The sequence below is a fragment of the Pleurodeles waltl genome, chromosome 9 (genome assembly GCF_031143425.1).
Source record: "Pleurodeles waltl isolate 20211129_DDA chromosome 9, aPleWal1.hap1.20221129, whole genome shotgun sequence".
Lineage (NCBI taxonomy): Eukaryota > Metazoa > Chordata > Amphibia > Caudata > Salamandridae > Pleurodeles > Pleurodeles waltl.
The window spans coordinates 481,301,524-481,317,873 of record NC_090448.1 but is presented as its reverse complement, the minus strand read 5'-3'; the positions used below and the strand labels follow the sequence as shown (position 1 = coordinate 481,317,873).

The window sequence follows — 16,350 nt, the reverse complement described above, 5'->3', positions numbered from 1 at the left end:
TTGTGTTGGTGGTTGTGCTTGTGTCGTGTGTGGGTGCAGCATCAATAGTGTCTGTATGATGTGTCATGGATGTATGGCAATGTGTGTTTGCGACATGTACGTATTGTGTTGTGGCAGAATAGCAATCTATAATGGTGTGTATGTGGTGTTTTGTGTGTGATGCAAGGGGACACACGTGGCAAAGGTACAGTGTGTGTGTGTGTGTGTGTGTGTGAGACTTACCTGTATTCCACAGCTACTCCCATTGTCCGTTGTCCATTGGGTCCTGTGATTCCCTCCCTCCATCAGCAAACCACCACCAGTACACCGCCTGCAGGATTGTAACATCTAAATACTGCAGGCGAAACACTGACAGTTTAATGGTCTTCTCAGGTCCTCCGTCAAGGCGGGTTGGCAGTAATACTGCCAAGATCTAAATCAGGCCTTCAGATATTGGCAGAGGAGTTACTCCATCACAATTCTAGCACGTCTTTGCAGGCATCCTCGTGCCACCGATATTTGTCTCTTCATTTGGCCTCACCAGTCCAGCGACCAGAAGAGCGGTACCCGGCAAAATTCTATCCGCCTGGGAACTCCCCACCCCCTCCATAACCCTTAGAAGGACTATGAATGGGGACAGTTCCAAAGTCTGTCCCACAACAGTGGAGAGCTCTGCCAATAACTACTTCCAACATTGTACAATGAGCAGGCATGACCACATCATATGGAAGAAATCTGCTGGGGATTGGGAGCAGCGCCCACATTGGGATGTGTACCAGAGACCAGTTTGAGGCATTATTTTTGGAGTTAAGTACCCGCAATTCAGATAATATAGCTGTACCATTTGCAATTTGGCTAAGATGGTGATTACGCGTAGCACATTAGTACATCCCGCCAGTCTTCCTCATCCATTGGTCCCACCCAACTCTCCCACCGTGACCTCAGTGGCTTGAGGGTCTCAGAGTCATTTAGTGTGATCAAGCGGTATATTTGGGAGACTCCCCCCTTACCCAGTGCCCCATCACGACCTTTGCCTCCATAGGACTAAACTTGGGTCTAAGAGAAGCCTTGGTTATGTGTGGTCTCAGTGCGCGCCTTAATTGTAAGTATTTTTGGAACTCTGTATTAGAAAGTGTGTATTCATGCTGGAGTTCCTGGAAGGACTGTATGTGGTTGCCAGACCACATATCACCAAGCACGGTGAGGCCTATAGCATCCCATAGTGAGACGCCCTCCAGGGCACTCACCTGCCGCAACCAGGTCCCTTGCCACAATGGGGCTGGTGTTGTGTTAGCTTCTTCCACCACCTGGTGTGACTCTTTGCCATCCAATAAACACCATCCTGGTTACCTCCAGGATGTTCTGAGATACCAGGCTGCCATACAGACTGTCCATAATGTGGAAGAACCTCATTGTTGTGAACTCCCGGCGAAAGGCTAGATCAGCCCAACCCCTGTTAGCCATTCATTAATCACAAGAGCTTGGGATGCTAAATAAGAGTACTATAGATTGGACATGCCCAATCCTCCCTCATATGTGCTTTGCCTACAGGTAGCCCAACTAAGACGTCACCTCCCATTCTGCCACAGTAAGGCATTAGCCAGTGCATCCATCTCCCTGAACCAATGAGACAGTACTTGCATTTGAGATTTTTGAAGGAGATAGAGAAAGCGCGCCACTACCAGCATCTTAAACAAAGCAATGCACCCCAGGACATTAAGGGGCAATGAGTGCCATTTCTTCAAGTCTGACGGGACTCTGTGGATGAGGGGGTAACGTTAAGTGGCATATCATCGGTGGTTCAAGTGCAATTTTAATTCCCAGGTAGGTAAAGCTGAGCCGCCGAATGGGCAAGTCGGATTGCCAATCAGTTACGTCCTGAGTCCCAGTCAGAGTAACTAAGAGAGATTTTTTAGGATTCATAAGGAGTACAGAAGCCTCTGTGAAAAGATGCAGGAGACGGAGACAGCGGGACCACTCTCCGTCAGATTTTATAAGTTTGGCAGCACATCATTCGCAACTAAGGCAATACGATCTTCCTCACCCTGAGGCCAATGCCAGCCTGTCAGCAATGGATCTGCATGGATCATGCACGCTGAGGGCTGTATGGCCAAGGCAAAGAGAAGAGGGGATAGCGGTCATCCCTGCCTTGTTCTCCTATGAACAATAAAGGCATCCGACACTGTCCCATTAACCAGCACCCTAGCCATTGGGCACTGATAGAGCAGATGTGCCATACAACAAAATTTGTCACCATATCCCGCCCTAGCAAGCACCTGACTCAGACATCCCCAGTCCTTGGTACTGAACGCCTTCTTGAAGTCTATCAACACCAAGGCCAAAGATGTAGGAAGAACATGCCTGTGCTCCAGTGCAACATGTAAATGCCTGAGACTGTTCCTAGTACTGCAAGTCGGCATGAAGCCGCGCCGGTCAGGGTGGAACCAATATCGCAGGACCCTCCGCAGGCGGTTCACCAAGACAGTGGCATATATTTTAGTTCCCCATTGATCAGCGATATCGGCCTATAATCTGCGCATGAGACTGATGGAGGTTGTGTTTTGGGTAGGACCACTATTGTGGCCTGGTCTAGGCTGTCTGTAAAGGTGCTGACTTCCAGCCTCCGCATAGAGGCCATGCAGCCGCAGAGCCAGGAGATCTCTGAACTTAGAGTAACACTCAGTAGGGTACCCATCCGGGCCTGGGGTTTCCCAGTTTTTAACACCAAAATGGCATCTTCTATCTCCTCTAACAAAATGGGCTCATCCAATGCCTGGGGTTCCTGTTCCGGGAGACTGGGCAGTGATAGCTTGTTTAAAAGCAGCTCCTTGCGCTCCACCAATCCACCAAGGGCCTAGGGGTTGCAGCATAGAGTGTGGCAAAGTATTGCATAAATAAGCTGCTATGCCAGCAGAAATAGCCTGCAGAATTCCTATCTCATCAACTACCTTGATCACCACCTTTCCTGCCAAGGGGTTGGAAGCCAGCAAGTACAGCAACTGGCTGTTTTTATCTCCCTAGCCATAGATCCTCACCTGCGATGCACGCCATATTTGTTGTGCCACCTCTAGTGACTGGGCCTGAATTTCCTGCTGCACAAGGTTTAGAGTGCATTCCAGCTCACCCGGCCCTCCCAGGCCACGAGACTCTCCCACTGAAGTGCACTGTTCTCTAAACGGGCAATGTGGGCTTGCTGGGTTGCCTCCTGTTTCCAGGGGAGAGCTTTGGTGTGACCATGGATTATGACTTTCCCAGCCTTCCTCGGTATTGCCTCTGTTCACTCTGTCCCATCATTAATCCCAAATTATTGTTCAATCTTCTAACGTATCTTCTTAACATATTCCTCATTTTGTAGGAGCCAGTCATTAGGGCGCCACATGGGGTGCTGTGTGGGAACAGGATATCCAACATTCAGGAAAACAAGGGCATCAAGAGGTCAATGGCCGGCATGAAGATCATATCAATGTTGGCATGCTTGTGATGTGCTGCAGAGGTATGGGTATATTGCCTAGAGTGGAGGTTCCAAGTCTGCCACACCTCACAGAAGCCCAGGTTAGACATCCATTTATGCAAGGTAAGTAGACCATCGACATCGAACATCCGAGGCTGTACCTGTGATATTTTGGCGGGATCTAAAACCACATTCGTATCACCCCTGATGACAGTGAGGCCAAGGGGCATGTGAGCAACCACGACCGCAAGCTCTTCGTGGGAGGGGCATATACACATACCAAGTTCAAGAGGTGTCCCCCACCATACCCTTCAGCGCAACATACCTGCCCTGTGGGTGTAGCAATCTTTGAGGCACCACCAAGGGAAAACCCAGATGCATGAGTATTGTGACCCCATTGGAGCCACGCATAAACCCCACACAATATACTCTGTAGCGGGCCAGAAAGGGAAAAGACACACCCATCAAGTGCATCTCTTGCAAATGTCTGAGCACTGCTGTGCGCTTGATTATATCCAACAAGCCATTTACATTCCAGCACACCTCCCTATATGTTATGTGGTCATGAGAAGAGCAAGTCAGTGTACTTAGCCAGCCCCAGAACCCACCTAGGAACTCCCAGGGCCATCTTAGAGTATGCATTGTCCGTGACTGGGCTTGTTGGGACACCACCGGATGCGGATAAGTGAAGCGCCCTGTGTGACACTGAAAGGAAAAGAACAACAACACCAGTGCAAGTGTGCATTCAAACACAACCCACCTCCTCCCAAAAATCCCCCACCCCATACTTCTCCCCAACCAGAAGAATCATCAGTCGCCCCAACTTCAATATCCCACCAGCAACTGAGGACACGTAACATGGAGTGGCAGACCCCTCCGAATGCTAGGATTAAGGTACCATCTACTCAACTAATATACTTTGAATGGCTGTCCTGGTACAGCTTGAACCATGCTAGTGGTGTCTGGCTCAGTCTCTTCTCCTCGTGCACCGCCTCCCCTCCCCATCCTTCAGGGCCGGCGAATGATTTCTGTTCTGCATGAGCGGCGGCACCGAGGACCCAGAACTCGGCGAGTGGGAGGCAGGCATTGTCCCACCTGCAGCCACCGGGACCTAGTGCAGGATTGCTTCGGATGACCAGGCTTTTGTGACTGTGATCCACTTTCATGAGTCGTTTCTAAGGTCAAGAGAGAGGGTGATCGGCAAGCAACGTTCCTCTGTCACCCACTCCCACGCAGATCCCAGGGTATTAAAGTAATGCACTTTGCCAGCATGTAGCACTTTAAGGCGAGCCGGGAACAGGAGCATGTAAGTAAGTTGGAGTGCCCTTAACTTTTGTTTGACCGGCTTATAGGATCATCAACGCACTTGGATCACCCTTGAGTAATCGAGAAAAATCAAAATCCTTGATTTTTGAAAACGGAGTCTCGGAAGTTGCAGAAGTGTGCTATAAGAGCCTTTGGCAGTGCCCTGGCAGGGGGCCCTGTGTGCCCACTCCACTGAAAACCATGGAGTCAGTCTATCTGGTGGCACCCACAACTTCAACCAGGTCTCAAGGAAGGTCACCGCCTGTGACTTCTCAACCTCTTCCAGAAAGCCAACGAACCTCAATAATTGCGCCTCAAGTGGTTTTTCGCATTGTCAGTTCATTGCTGAAGCTCATGGGTATGAGTAAGTAGGCAGTTCACTTTGGTTGTCAGTTCCACAACTTCATCCTTCACCACAGATACACGATTTACTGCATCCGTTATAAGGGTTGTGGCATCCTTCAGGTCTTGGTAGAGCAAGGCTGTGTCAAGTCAGATTTCCTCAATCTTATTCTCTACAGCAGCTTGGGAGGTGAGGATTGCCTGCAGGATTCTGTCTGTGGCCACCACTCCAGATGCAGAGGCTTCAATACTATCATCTCCATATGACCCCATGGGAGCAGTGTATTTCTCAATGCATGGCTGAGAGGCGGGTGGCCTCTGCTTTCCCCATCTCAGGTCCACCTCAACTTCAGGATTGATTGCTCTGTCAACCCACCTGGCAACACGTCAGCCATGGGCTCCCGCAGCACCCATGCCCCCCAGCCCCAGCACCGACAAGGCCTCTGACACCTGCTGCATTAAAACCGTATTCGTCACAGGGGCAAGCCAGGCCCTCACAGCCCAAACAATATCTCACTCTCTTACTTTTGGGGAGAAAAGTGCCTGCATGTCCTCCTCCCCCTCAGTGGGCACTTCCCTGAGCACTGGAGAAAGCTCAACGGCCACATTTATCTACAGCTGGCTCTCCACGGCCCCATGCACAGTTGGGTGAGGCACCCGCGCTTACATGCAGGCTAGCAACAGGCCCACATGTAGATCTCCTCATGCACCAATTGAATAGTATGCTCAGTTCCTTGCCACTGTCTCATATCTTGTGCTGTCGCTCTCCTTCTCCAGCACCTTTACTGACCTCGCGATTTCAGGGCCCCCGATCCATCTGCAGCTCCAGATCCAAGCCCCCACTCCTGTCTGCATGGCCTCCATGCGTCCTCCTCCCAGGGCCTTGTCTCTCCCACCATCCACAAATAACTGATCAGGCCCCACTCAGGGCCCACAAGGTTCAACTTGCCAGCTCAGAGGTTATGGGCAGGCCGGCATTGGGGAACCGCATTGCACCTCCACATCTCCTCCAGCGATTTCCAAGCGGAGAACGGGCTTGCAAGGGAGTCAGACTGCAGGGATGCCAGGGCCCGCCTTCCACCAGGCCTCAGCCTGCCACACCGCTCCGGACTGGGAACCGCCACACCGGAGGAAAACCAGGGAGCACTTCGGCCAGGGGGCACACCACTCCAGGCTTTGCTCCCCCTGCCTGCTCCTCACCAAGGAAAGCGAGCGCCACAATTTCTCAGGCCGGCACGCCCTCTATTCTCTGCTGCGCAGTAGCGTGTCCCAGCAGTCCGCCTCACAGTGCAGGCCCTGCTCCGCAAAGCTGACCTGGCCGTTGTCCTCCAGGAAGCCATGGGGTGCCTCAGGCCAGAAAGTCTCTCCGGCAGCCACCACCTGGCTCACCATCTAGGCATAATGATCACCTTGCAGACCCCCTCAGCCAGCCGCCTCCGCCATCTGCACAGGTGAGTTCAGGCCTGAGATATCATGGGCCTTTCTTGGCCCATCAGGAACAACACAAAGGCCCTCATTATGACCCTGGCTGTCTTCTGGAAATGGTCCTCCAATTTCAGCACCATCAACCCCCCTCCAGGTAGAGCACCCCTCTCCTCGCATACATGCACACTCACACAGACACCCACATGCACCTCGCATACACCTCAGCACTCATACACGCATTCAATACGCATGCGCACACCTGTCCAAACACACATACACACACCCATACAAACACACATAAACACACACACACAAACACACACTCGCACACACCACCCCCCACCCTCCGACCCCCCTCCCCTGTCAGACGATCGACTTACCTGGTCCGAGGAGGAGGTCATCTGGCAGGGAACGGGAAGAGTTGCTTCCACCTCTGGCAGTGCCCCACCATAAGAACACCACCACGCCGTATTATTGCACATAATACGGTGGGCAGTGTCATTCTGGCAGGGCGGGCTAGTGGTGGAACCACCCATGTGCCTCCTCACGCCAGCACGACTAATGCTAGATTTCCTCCACAATGTGGTGGAAATCCAGCAGTACCCCTAATATGGTGGGCGGAAGACCGCCAGCACTGGCGGTCTTCTGGCGCCCGTGGCTTTGACGGTCTTCAAGGAAGACCACCAAAGTCAAAATGAGGGCCAGAGTCTCTCACTAAGGTACCCCACTCAGGAGGAGGGCAGACACCAGCCAGGGAGCTTGTAAGGCCTGAATATAGATGGAGTTGGTGGTAGATGACAGAGGGGACCAGAACACTCTTAAAGTGCGACCACCATCTTTATGCCCCAAGCCACGCTCCCATGATGGCTATTTTTCTGCTATTAAAATGTTTCCTGATTTCCAACCACAATCTCAATTATCCCTATGTAGCCTTTCTGTGATGGTACCAGAAGCTCAGTATACTATATATTCAATGTAGATCACACAGACATGTCACATCATAATTCTGTGCTGTGGGCGGTTTGGATGATCCTAATTTCGAGGACCTATGATTTGTGGTAGTTAACAACCATTTGAACAAGTCTTGCTAAAGCCAATCAGCCCTACTTTGCAATGTTGAGCAAGCCACGCAATTATCTTTTACAGTGCTTGACAGCCTCTGTTAAAAATACAGAAAGCATTGAAAACAGTGCTTTCTGAACTTTCAAATGGCTATTACGTTGCGTGACGCAATATTTGTTGCGTTGTCACGAGTAACGTGCATTCACAACAACGTTTTGATGCAATACACGTTGCATCACGTGATTCGGCAGCCATCTTGATAGTATGGAAAACAATGTTTTGCATTCTATTCAATGGTTTCATCCAAGGCAAGAAACCAGCAACTGTTGTAGCCACTGACAGCAGAAACCATTGATGGGGCAAACAAGTATATTATACAAATTATGCTGCAGAAAGTAAACCTTGCAACAACAAAATGAGTTAAATGATGGACAGTTTTGGGGATGACAGTCAACAAGGTGCACCACATACTTGGGGCAGGTATGGCCCTGGCTACTAGTGGGATGCTGCACTGAGTGCACCACCCACTAGAAGAGCCTGTCAATCATGTCTTAGGCCTGACAGTGCTGGCCTCTAGCGGCGCATGTGCGCCTGCGCTCAGTGTGACATCTCCCATGCAGTGGCCAACTCTTAGCAGACCTTATGCTTCCCCTAGAGCACCCCTCTGAAGGACGGAGCAGGTCATCATTGTGAGGCAGGGCAGGTACACCAAGGTATGCAAGGCCCTGGTAGGGAAGAACCCCAACGTGGGTTTTCCCTACCTATGGAGTTAACCTTTCCCATAGGGTTGGCTGATCCTCTGGTACTGGCCCTAGGGTCCTGGGCACTGTCACCCTGTACAGGTTGGAAGTGCATGCGCCCTTCCTCCACCGATTAGGAAGTGGCACTAACCAGCCTGTACTGGACCTGCCACTGCAGGTTAGTGTGTGCACACTTGTGCCGTGGTGCCTTAAGATACACTGAGCCTATCACAGCAGGCATGTGTGTGCACATTACACAATGTTGGTTTATTATATACAGAGCCTGACACAGTAGGCCAGTGTGTGCACACTTGCACAATAGTGTTTAATAAGGTACTGAGCCTGCCATTGTTTACCATACTTTCACAATGGTGTTTTCACCTATATCCTGAGCTTGGCACAGTCTGCCAATATGTGCACACTTGCACAATGATGTTTTCATATGGACTGAAGGTGGCACAACTTGCCAGTGTGTGCACACTTGCATACTGGTGTTTTAATATATATATATATATATATATATATATATATATATATATATATATATATATATATATATATATACATATATATACAGAGTCTTTCACAGCAGGCCTCTATTGGCGCACTTGCACCTTTTGGTGTTCATAAACATTTGTCCAGCGTGCCCCTGCAGGTTTGTGTGTGTGCGCCATGGCACATGTGTCCAGGGACTGAAGTATACCCATGTGTGTTCTCACTGCCTATGATGGGTGCCCTGCCCATAGGTTAACATGGTGGAAAGTTTATAATTAATCCTGAGTATCCTGACTGCAATAGTGGATTGCAGTGGAGCAGCTTCATGATGTTTATTATCATTGTATTCAAAATGACAAACCCCTTCTCACGGCAAAGGTGGTTTTGTCAGTAATTCCCTAGAAATGCCACTTCTAGAAAGTGAGTATTTCTATGTTCTAAAAAATCTTTTTGCTGTCTTTTAATTCAGCTTCATTTCACTGGAAGTGGGGGAAAAGCACTTCTGTGCTTTCCCTGGTGACAGCTATAAAACAGGCAACTGGAACAACAGACCTCTGCCATTTGAGGGCCCGCTGGATAGATTGGAGGGAGAGGTTCTGACACTTGGCCTTTTAGAGCCAGATCATGGCACCACTAAAGATAAAGACCTGCATTCCATGCAGACATGACTGAATTCTAGTGGAAACATCTATAGTTCAAAACGGCCCCTCTGAACCACCACAGACTTCAAAAGTACACTTGAGTGTAACTACAAGTGTCTGGGTTCAGCAACTTAGAGATATATTAGCAGGCATGTGGGACCAGTATCGCTGGACCATGTGGTGCATGCTACCAGAGGAATCTGTTGTGCACAGGTGTCTTTACTGTCTTTGGAGGGGTTCCGTGCACCCCTCCTGCATTGTGGTTGGCCTGGGAAGATTGCCTGATGCTGTGTGGCACTCTGAAGTGTTCTCTCTGAAGGCTTGTTGGCTTCACCCTGTTCTTTCTGGAGGTCCCAGGGACCTCAAAGACCTCCTCTTAGGGATCTACACCATCTACTGGTGTCATCATGCGAGCGGTGCCCTCCTCAGTGCCTACATCATATGTTGGATTCCACCTGGTAGCAGCAGTGTGAGCATAGAAGTAGTATTGTGCTTGGAGACCAGAATTGCCTGATGCTGAGCCTTCAAAGTGCGGCCTGGACTTAATGAGTGTGGCCCTTCATTGTGGGGCCAATGCATGCATAAACATCTTGTTTGTTGTGAGTGGATTCACCAGTTGCAGGACCCCGTGTGGCCCGCTTTTGTCGAGTGCATTGCATTTCTTTTGTACCACACCCAACTGCATGCTCATTGTGTGCGCTGTTGGATTCATAGGTTGTGACCCTCGGAGCTGGGGGTGCATCCAGAGCAGTGCTGCATTCTACCTCGTATGGCACCGCTGAACTTGCTTGCTTGTGTATGACCAGATTGTGTGGTGAGACTCAAGTCATCCCCCACCAGACGTTGTGCCTCATTCTAGGGAGATATGGTATTGGAGTTCCCTGTGTGTGACCGGATAGTCTGGTGTGACTCACAACATTTCTCACCAGATGATGTGCCTCATTCCAGGGAGGTACGGAATTGGAGTTCTTTGTGTGTGACCAGATTGTCTGGTGCAACTCAAGTCATCGCACACCAGATGTTCTATCCCATTGCAGGAGATGCAGGAATGGAGTTATTCGTATATGACCAGATTGTTTGGTGCTACTCCAGTCTTCGTGCACCAGATGTAGTGCCTCATTCCAGGGAGCAATGGCATTGGACTTTTTCAGGTGATTGTCTGGAATTTTCTGGTGCGACTCAAGTCATCACACACGAGACTAGTGCCTCGATCCGGGTGGGATACTGCATTGGAAATCTTTTCTTGTATGTCGTGCCTCATTCCAGGGAGGTACAGCATTGAGCACTTTGCATGCGGTATCGGGATCATCTGTTGCGACTCCAGTCATTCCACACCAGATGTTGTGCCTCCTTCCTAGGAGGTGCAGACTTGGTAACTCTTCATGTGCACCCAGAATAGTTGGAGCAGCTCAAGTCATCATGCCCCAGATGTTGTGTCTCCTTCCCGGGAAGTGTGGAATTGGTAACTATTTGGGTATTTGGAGTGAGTGGCTAGGCTGGGCGCTGCAGTGACTAGCATGTGTCACCAGCAATTCTCCCCCTGTGCTTTGCAGACCTCTGAGTGAACTTTCCGAGTGGTGCCCAAGACTCCATCTGTTAACTGTTGCCTGATCAGCTGTTATCCCGTTTCTTCCCCTGACCTTGTCCCCAGGATCATGAAAAGTGTGACTATAGCTGTGAGGAGCCTAGTATCCAGGGAAAGATTGTTTTCTCTTCCATCTCGTGGGGATGGGGTAGCAGAAATTGGTTGGTGGATAGAGAGCATTTTGGGGCCTAGGGTGTCTGCGAATAAAGTGACATTAACCAGATGGATATCAGTGCACCATATTAGGGTGCTAGGAGTGAGTGCATGCAGGTGAGTGTGTAATAGCCACCTGATATCCGTGGCACCACGTAGCGGTGCAGAGTGAATGTAAGGGAGTGAGCGCGGGTGATTGATAAAACATCACAGTGGTGTTGCCGTACAGGTTATTTTTTGCCAGAGGTCTCTTACGGTTGACATTGAGTTTTACTTGGGCGGCCCAGGCAGTGGAGCTAATTAAAAGTGCTACAAGTCTCTCAATGTACATCCTGCTGCAAGCTTTGTGAACCAGGTCCACCCTGCAATAGTGTGTTATTGAATCAGGGTAAACACTAGGGTGGTCTCATGCTGACAACGTTTGGCACCGCATGAGGGTGCTGGGATGGAAAGTATTATTTTTTCTCATGTGTACACAATGTATAAGGTGTTTAAGACAGTTGGGCCTATTACTGCGAGCAACATTTTAAAATGTGATTTATGCACAGATTTACATGATGATCATGCTATGTTAATAATGTGTGTGAAGAACACAAATTATATTTACATATACCTCGTGTGAAGTCTCTTTTGTGACGCTCATTGTATAGGTTGTGTGGAAGTGCTGTGCCCTTGCTTTACATATTGCCCCTGTGATAAGACTCACTGCTCTGTGCCAAGCTACCCAAGGGTGAGCGCAGGTTATACAGTGAGTATAATAACCCACCCTTGACAGGAGTGGTAGGTTCTGCCTGGCTAGGGCCTTGGCTCAGCCAACCAGAACGTGCTGCCTCCAATACAGGGAAAGATCTGATAAAATACACTTGAGAAGGCAGATGTGTCCCTAGTCGCCTCATCTGCTTGCAGTGTCAATGGACCCCCTAGCAACTAATATTAGGAGTGATGAAAGGATGAATGTGATCTTATTTGGGTAAGTCAAGCATAAAAAAGTTGTGTTTGATAATGGCGGTGGCTAATACAAAATCTTGTCACTTACTCCTAGAACTACTAAGGGAAGTGGCAGGCTTCCAGACTATGGCCCTCATTGTGAACACAGCGGTAACAACTGATGTGTTCATGCTGGCGGTCAAAACACTGACCGCCAGTGTCCCCAGATCCCCGCCAGCTGCATAAAGAACCTTCCTGTGGGCCGGCGGGCGGAAACATTGTTTCCGCCCGCTGGCTCACAGGAAGGCCTCGCCGGGACATTGACGGCGGCTCCACATGGAGCCGCAGCCAATGCCTCTGTGCGGCGGGTGCAGCTGAACCCGTCACACAGATCACTGCCCGAAAATCGGGTAGTGATCTGCGCGATGAGGCACTGCACCAAGACCCCTGCACTGCCCATGCCAAGTGCAGGGGTGCCTCGGTGCACCACTTCCGCCAGCTTTTCCCTGGTGGGGAAACCCGCCAGGGAAAGGCTGGAGGCTGAGGAAACATTATCCGAGGGGTAGCACCGCTGCCCTGTCGGATAATGTTTCCGCCCGCCGCCAGGCTGCCTGACGGAGGAAGCCTCGCGGTGAGTGAGGGCTGCTGATGGCGGCCCTCATGGGGTTCATTACGTGGCGGTTTGGCTCACCATGCCGGCTGGCAGTTTCACCCGCCAACGCCGACATGGCGGGTGAAACCGCCAAGTTCACAATGACCGTCTATATCAGGATTGGAAATTAACCACAACAAATCAATATTATTAATCCCCAGTCTCAAGGAAAGGGAAGGTCCTTCCATTGAAAGTTATCTGTCATTGAAATAGGTGAAAGCACAAGGGTGCTGGGTTACTTATCTAACACGTTTGCAAGTCACAATGGGTGCTAAATATTCACTGAAGCTGACTCTAAGAGAGGAATGACAAACTTGTATAAATGTGTAGGGACAGAACTGAGGGAGCTAAAAATCTTACCCCATCTGTTGTACTTTTTCCAATCACTACCTAACAATGTTCTAGCAGATTTAACAACTGTGCACTAGATATATGTGGGATAGGTTAGGGCTGAGGACAGAGTGACCAAATAAATGCAGGGATACAACTATGGTAGTTCACTTGGTGAACACAAAAGATATACCCAAAAATGCTTATGGTATTTGGTGCTGATTTTCTTTTCACCACGTCACAAGCCTATCAGTGCCAGGACCCCAACTTTCGGTAACCAAGTGCTTTACAATTTCAAAAGTCAATCAAACCATGTATGTCCGGAACTCACCCCAGATACATCTAAACAGTTTGAAAAATTGAGTGGGGAAAATTTCCCAATATAGCATATAAGTTTGGGTTAGAGCATGTATGTTTAGGGGCAATGATATTGAAATGTTTGAATAATACAAGATCTACATTGGGCATTGTGAATCCAAAAGAATGGGGGATTTGCAAATTAGGTAAAGGGTGGACCACCCAAAGAGTAAAATGTTGTGGACAATATAATTCACTGAATCTGAGAAAGTGCTTAGACTATAAATAGATGTGTAGACTTTACCTCAAATTTAAAAGGATTCTTTTCACAGAGCAGGACAATAATTTAACTGACGCATATTCAATTTAGGAGGGAAGAGTTGTGAAAGACAATAACAGGAACATTAGTAAACAACTGTGGTTAAACATCATTAAACATGTTTGATTGTGTTGTACACAAATGTGTAATTACATTACATGTGATATCCCCTAAAGGACAAAATGCAATTGGTGCGGGTGCTGGGCTAAAATGTGTCAGCTACATATTTGGTGGACCTGAGGTTATTCTAGATGGAGGGCCTGGTCGTGGTTAAAGGGGTATTATGGTTTCTGATTTTGGATCAGCATAACCAAGTACTATCAGGAATCTTGTTATCTGAAGCAACAGGGATTGACCAAAATAGACAGGATGGTAATCATGCCACATGATCAGCATCACAGAGACGACAGTTGTAGTCAAGTGGAGGAAAGCTGAAATCCCAATCCATATTTGAGGGCTACTGAAATGTGGAATATTCTTGCCGTGGAACAAATTACCTATTCAGTTCATGACACACATTACTCACGTAGCTATTTACCCAGATATAGAAACCACTGAAAGATAAAAAGGTGGAGACTTTTATCAGAGAGCCAAGATTTCTATGAGCACTGAGACTGTCAGAAATAGGGGATAATTGAACATCTTGTTCTATGAATTGGGGATGGAAATAGCTAAATGAAGAGTAAAGACCAAAGAGGACTTGTAGAGCATGTATCTGGAGGCTAACAATTTTGTTTGCTATACTAAATTCCTTGTGGTCAGTAATGGCAGGGAAAGCCTGGGTTTAGGCAGGATACAAGTTTACATTGTTTTCCATTCTCCTGATCAATGATTCTGTTCCCAAGACAGCTAACTGTGTAGCAGAACACCTCAAGTTAAAGGTAACAATTCAGTTGTACCAATCACCCCCTGCTCCACATGTGTCTACAGATGATACAATATTTTTGTCATTAATTGTCCATTAAAAAAATAATAAATTCCAGTCCTATTCTGATGAGTCAAAGACATGTTACTGATGTTCCAACAGCCACTGTCTAGGGGAAGTGGATGTGAACGTCTGGGATCCCAGGACGTTGTCAGGAAGTACCCCCGGGGCACCTTAGAGAATGCCGACACTCACCCGGAAGTGCTGGGAGCACCTGCGATCGGCATCCGGAGACAGAAGGCGGAAGCCATAAGGGTTTTTAAAAACGAGTGGGAGGATCGGAAGTTGGAGGAGTTCTCTCTAGGAGGGAAATACGGGGCCATGAAGAGCCGATCAGACTCAATGCCTGGGAGATGACCACTGCAGGAAGTGACGCTGAGCAACTCCGGAGCGAAGCCGGAGGAAGACGACCATGAGGAGAGCGAACAGACCGGCTACGCTCTGGGAAGAGCGTGACCTTGGCAGGTATGGAGCGAAGACCGAGCGGGAATGTGGGAACACGGGGATGCGGTTTAATGCATAACAGTGAAGGAGGGAAGTGGGAAAACAGCCGTAAAGGACTCTGGGGCACATTCAGAACTACAGTATATTTTGGTTCTATATATTTTGTTTTGTGTAACGTTCACTGATTCACGGGGCACTGGAGGAGGGTATATAAAAGAAAGTCTGAAACGAGGGAAAGTACCTTCCGGTAAAAGAGAAATACAAGAAAAGGAGAGACCAGAGAGTGAACATAGTATAAGATAGAGACAGAAGGCTAACAAGAAGCTTTTGGAATCAAGGAAAGAAGACGGAGGGAAAGACAGGAATAGAGAATAGTCAGAAAAGAGAAAGGAAGAATACTGAAAACCTGAGAAAAGACTGAACAGAGAGTAATTGACAGCCTAAGTAAAGAAAATAAAAGGAAGACAAGAAAAGGGCAGAGAAGACAGAGGGAAAGAAAAGGAGAGAAAGTGAGAGAATACCACCAATAAATACCTACCTCCTAAAACAATCCTTCTATGTTCTTTTCCCTCATATGTGCCTCCAGAGTCTCCACCTGGAAAAGAAGACGGAACAAAGTAAAGGAGTTGAAGAACATATGAACGGACAGAAAAGAAGCGAGAGAGTGAGAGAAGAATAAAGGGAAAAGAGACACTTGTATAACAAAAGACTGTTGCATAACTATCAAACACAGTAATAAAATCATAAACCACTATAACGTCTACCAGCCTCCATTATCTGACTCTGTCACAGGGTCTTTTGTACAAAGTAAGGGAATCCCCTGTTGCTTTATTGCACTTTCTTCATGCCTCACGACCTCATACTTTATAAATAGTGGATGGAGAGCTGCTGCTCCACAAGCAGAGATGAAATGGTGACTTCACTGCATGAGTGAAACCTCATCCTGGATTAAAGGCATTGCCAGGCTATGCTGACATCAAGGCAATGCCGTCTATGCCCTCACTATTGCCTTTGGAGTGGCAATATAGACACATCACCACTGTGAAAACACAGTGGAGCCCGATAGAGAGTAGCATTTTTTCTGACTACTGGCTTTCTGTTCACCTGACGAACCAGGGGTTGAGAGGGTATCTGTTGTGTTTTAAGTGTGATTGTGAGGTATTACTGTGGGTAGAATGTGAGGATTAGAATGTGGGGGAAGGAAGTGTGAGCAAGGGCGGACCAGGACGGTTGGAGCAGAAAGTTGTGGGAGACGGTGGAGTTAAGGTTTCTGGATAA

General features: G+C 48.5%; 1 protein-coding gene across 1 annotated transcript in view; it reads left to right on the top strand.

Annotated features, from left to right (window-relative positions):
- The window catches only part of AHNAK2 (AHNAK nucleoprotein 2), a 337,863-nt gene extending 322,034 nt beyond the window's left edge, over window positions 1-15,829 (top strand). Inside the window, exons 4-5 of the mRNA XM_069207324.1 lie at window positions 14,731-15,093; window positions 15,659-15,829. Coding sequence (XP_069063425.1) covers window positions 14,731-14,985 — 255 coding nt within the window. The 3' untranslated portion in view covers window positions 14,986-15,093; window positions 15,659-15,829. The remainder of the gene's footprint in view (window positions 1-14,730; window positions 15,094-15,658) is intronic.
- The last annotated feature ends 521 nt before the right edge of the window (window positions 15,830-16,350 follow it).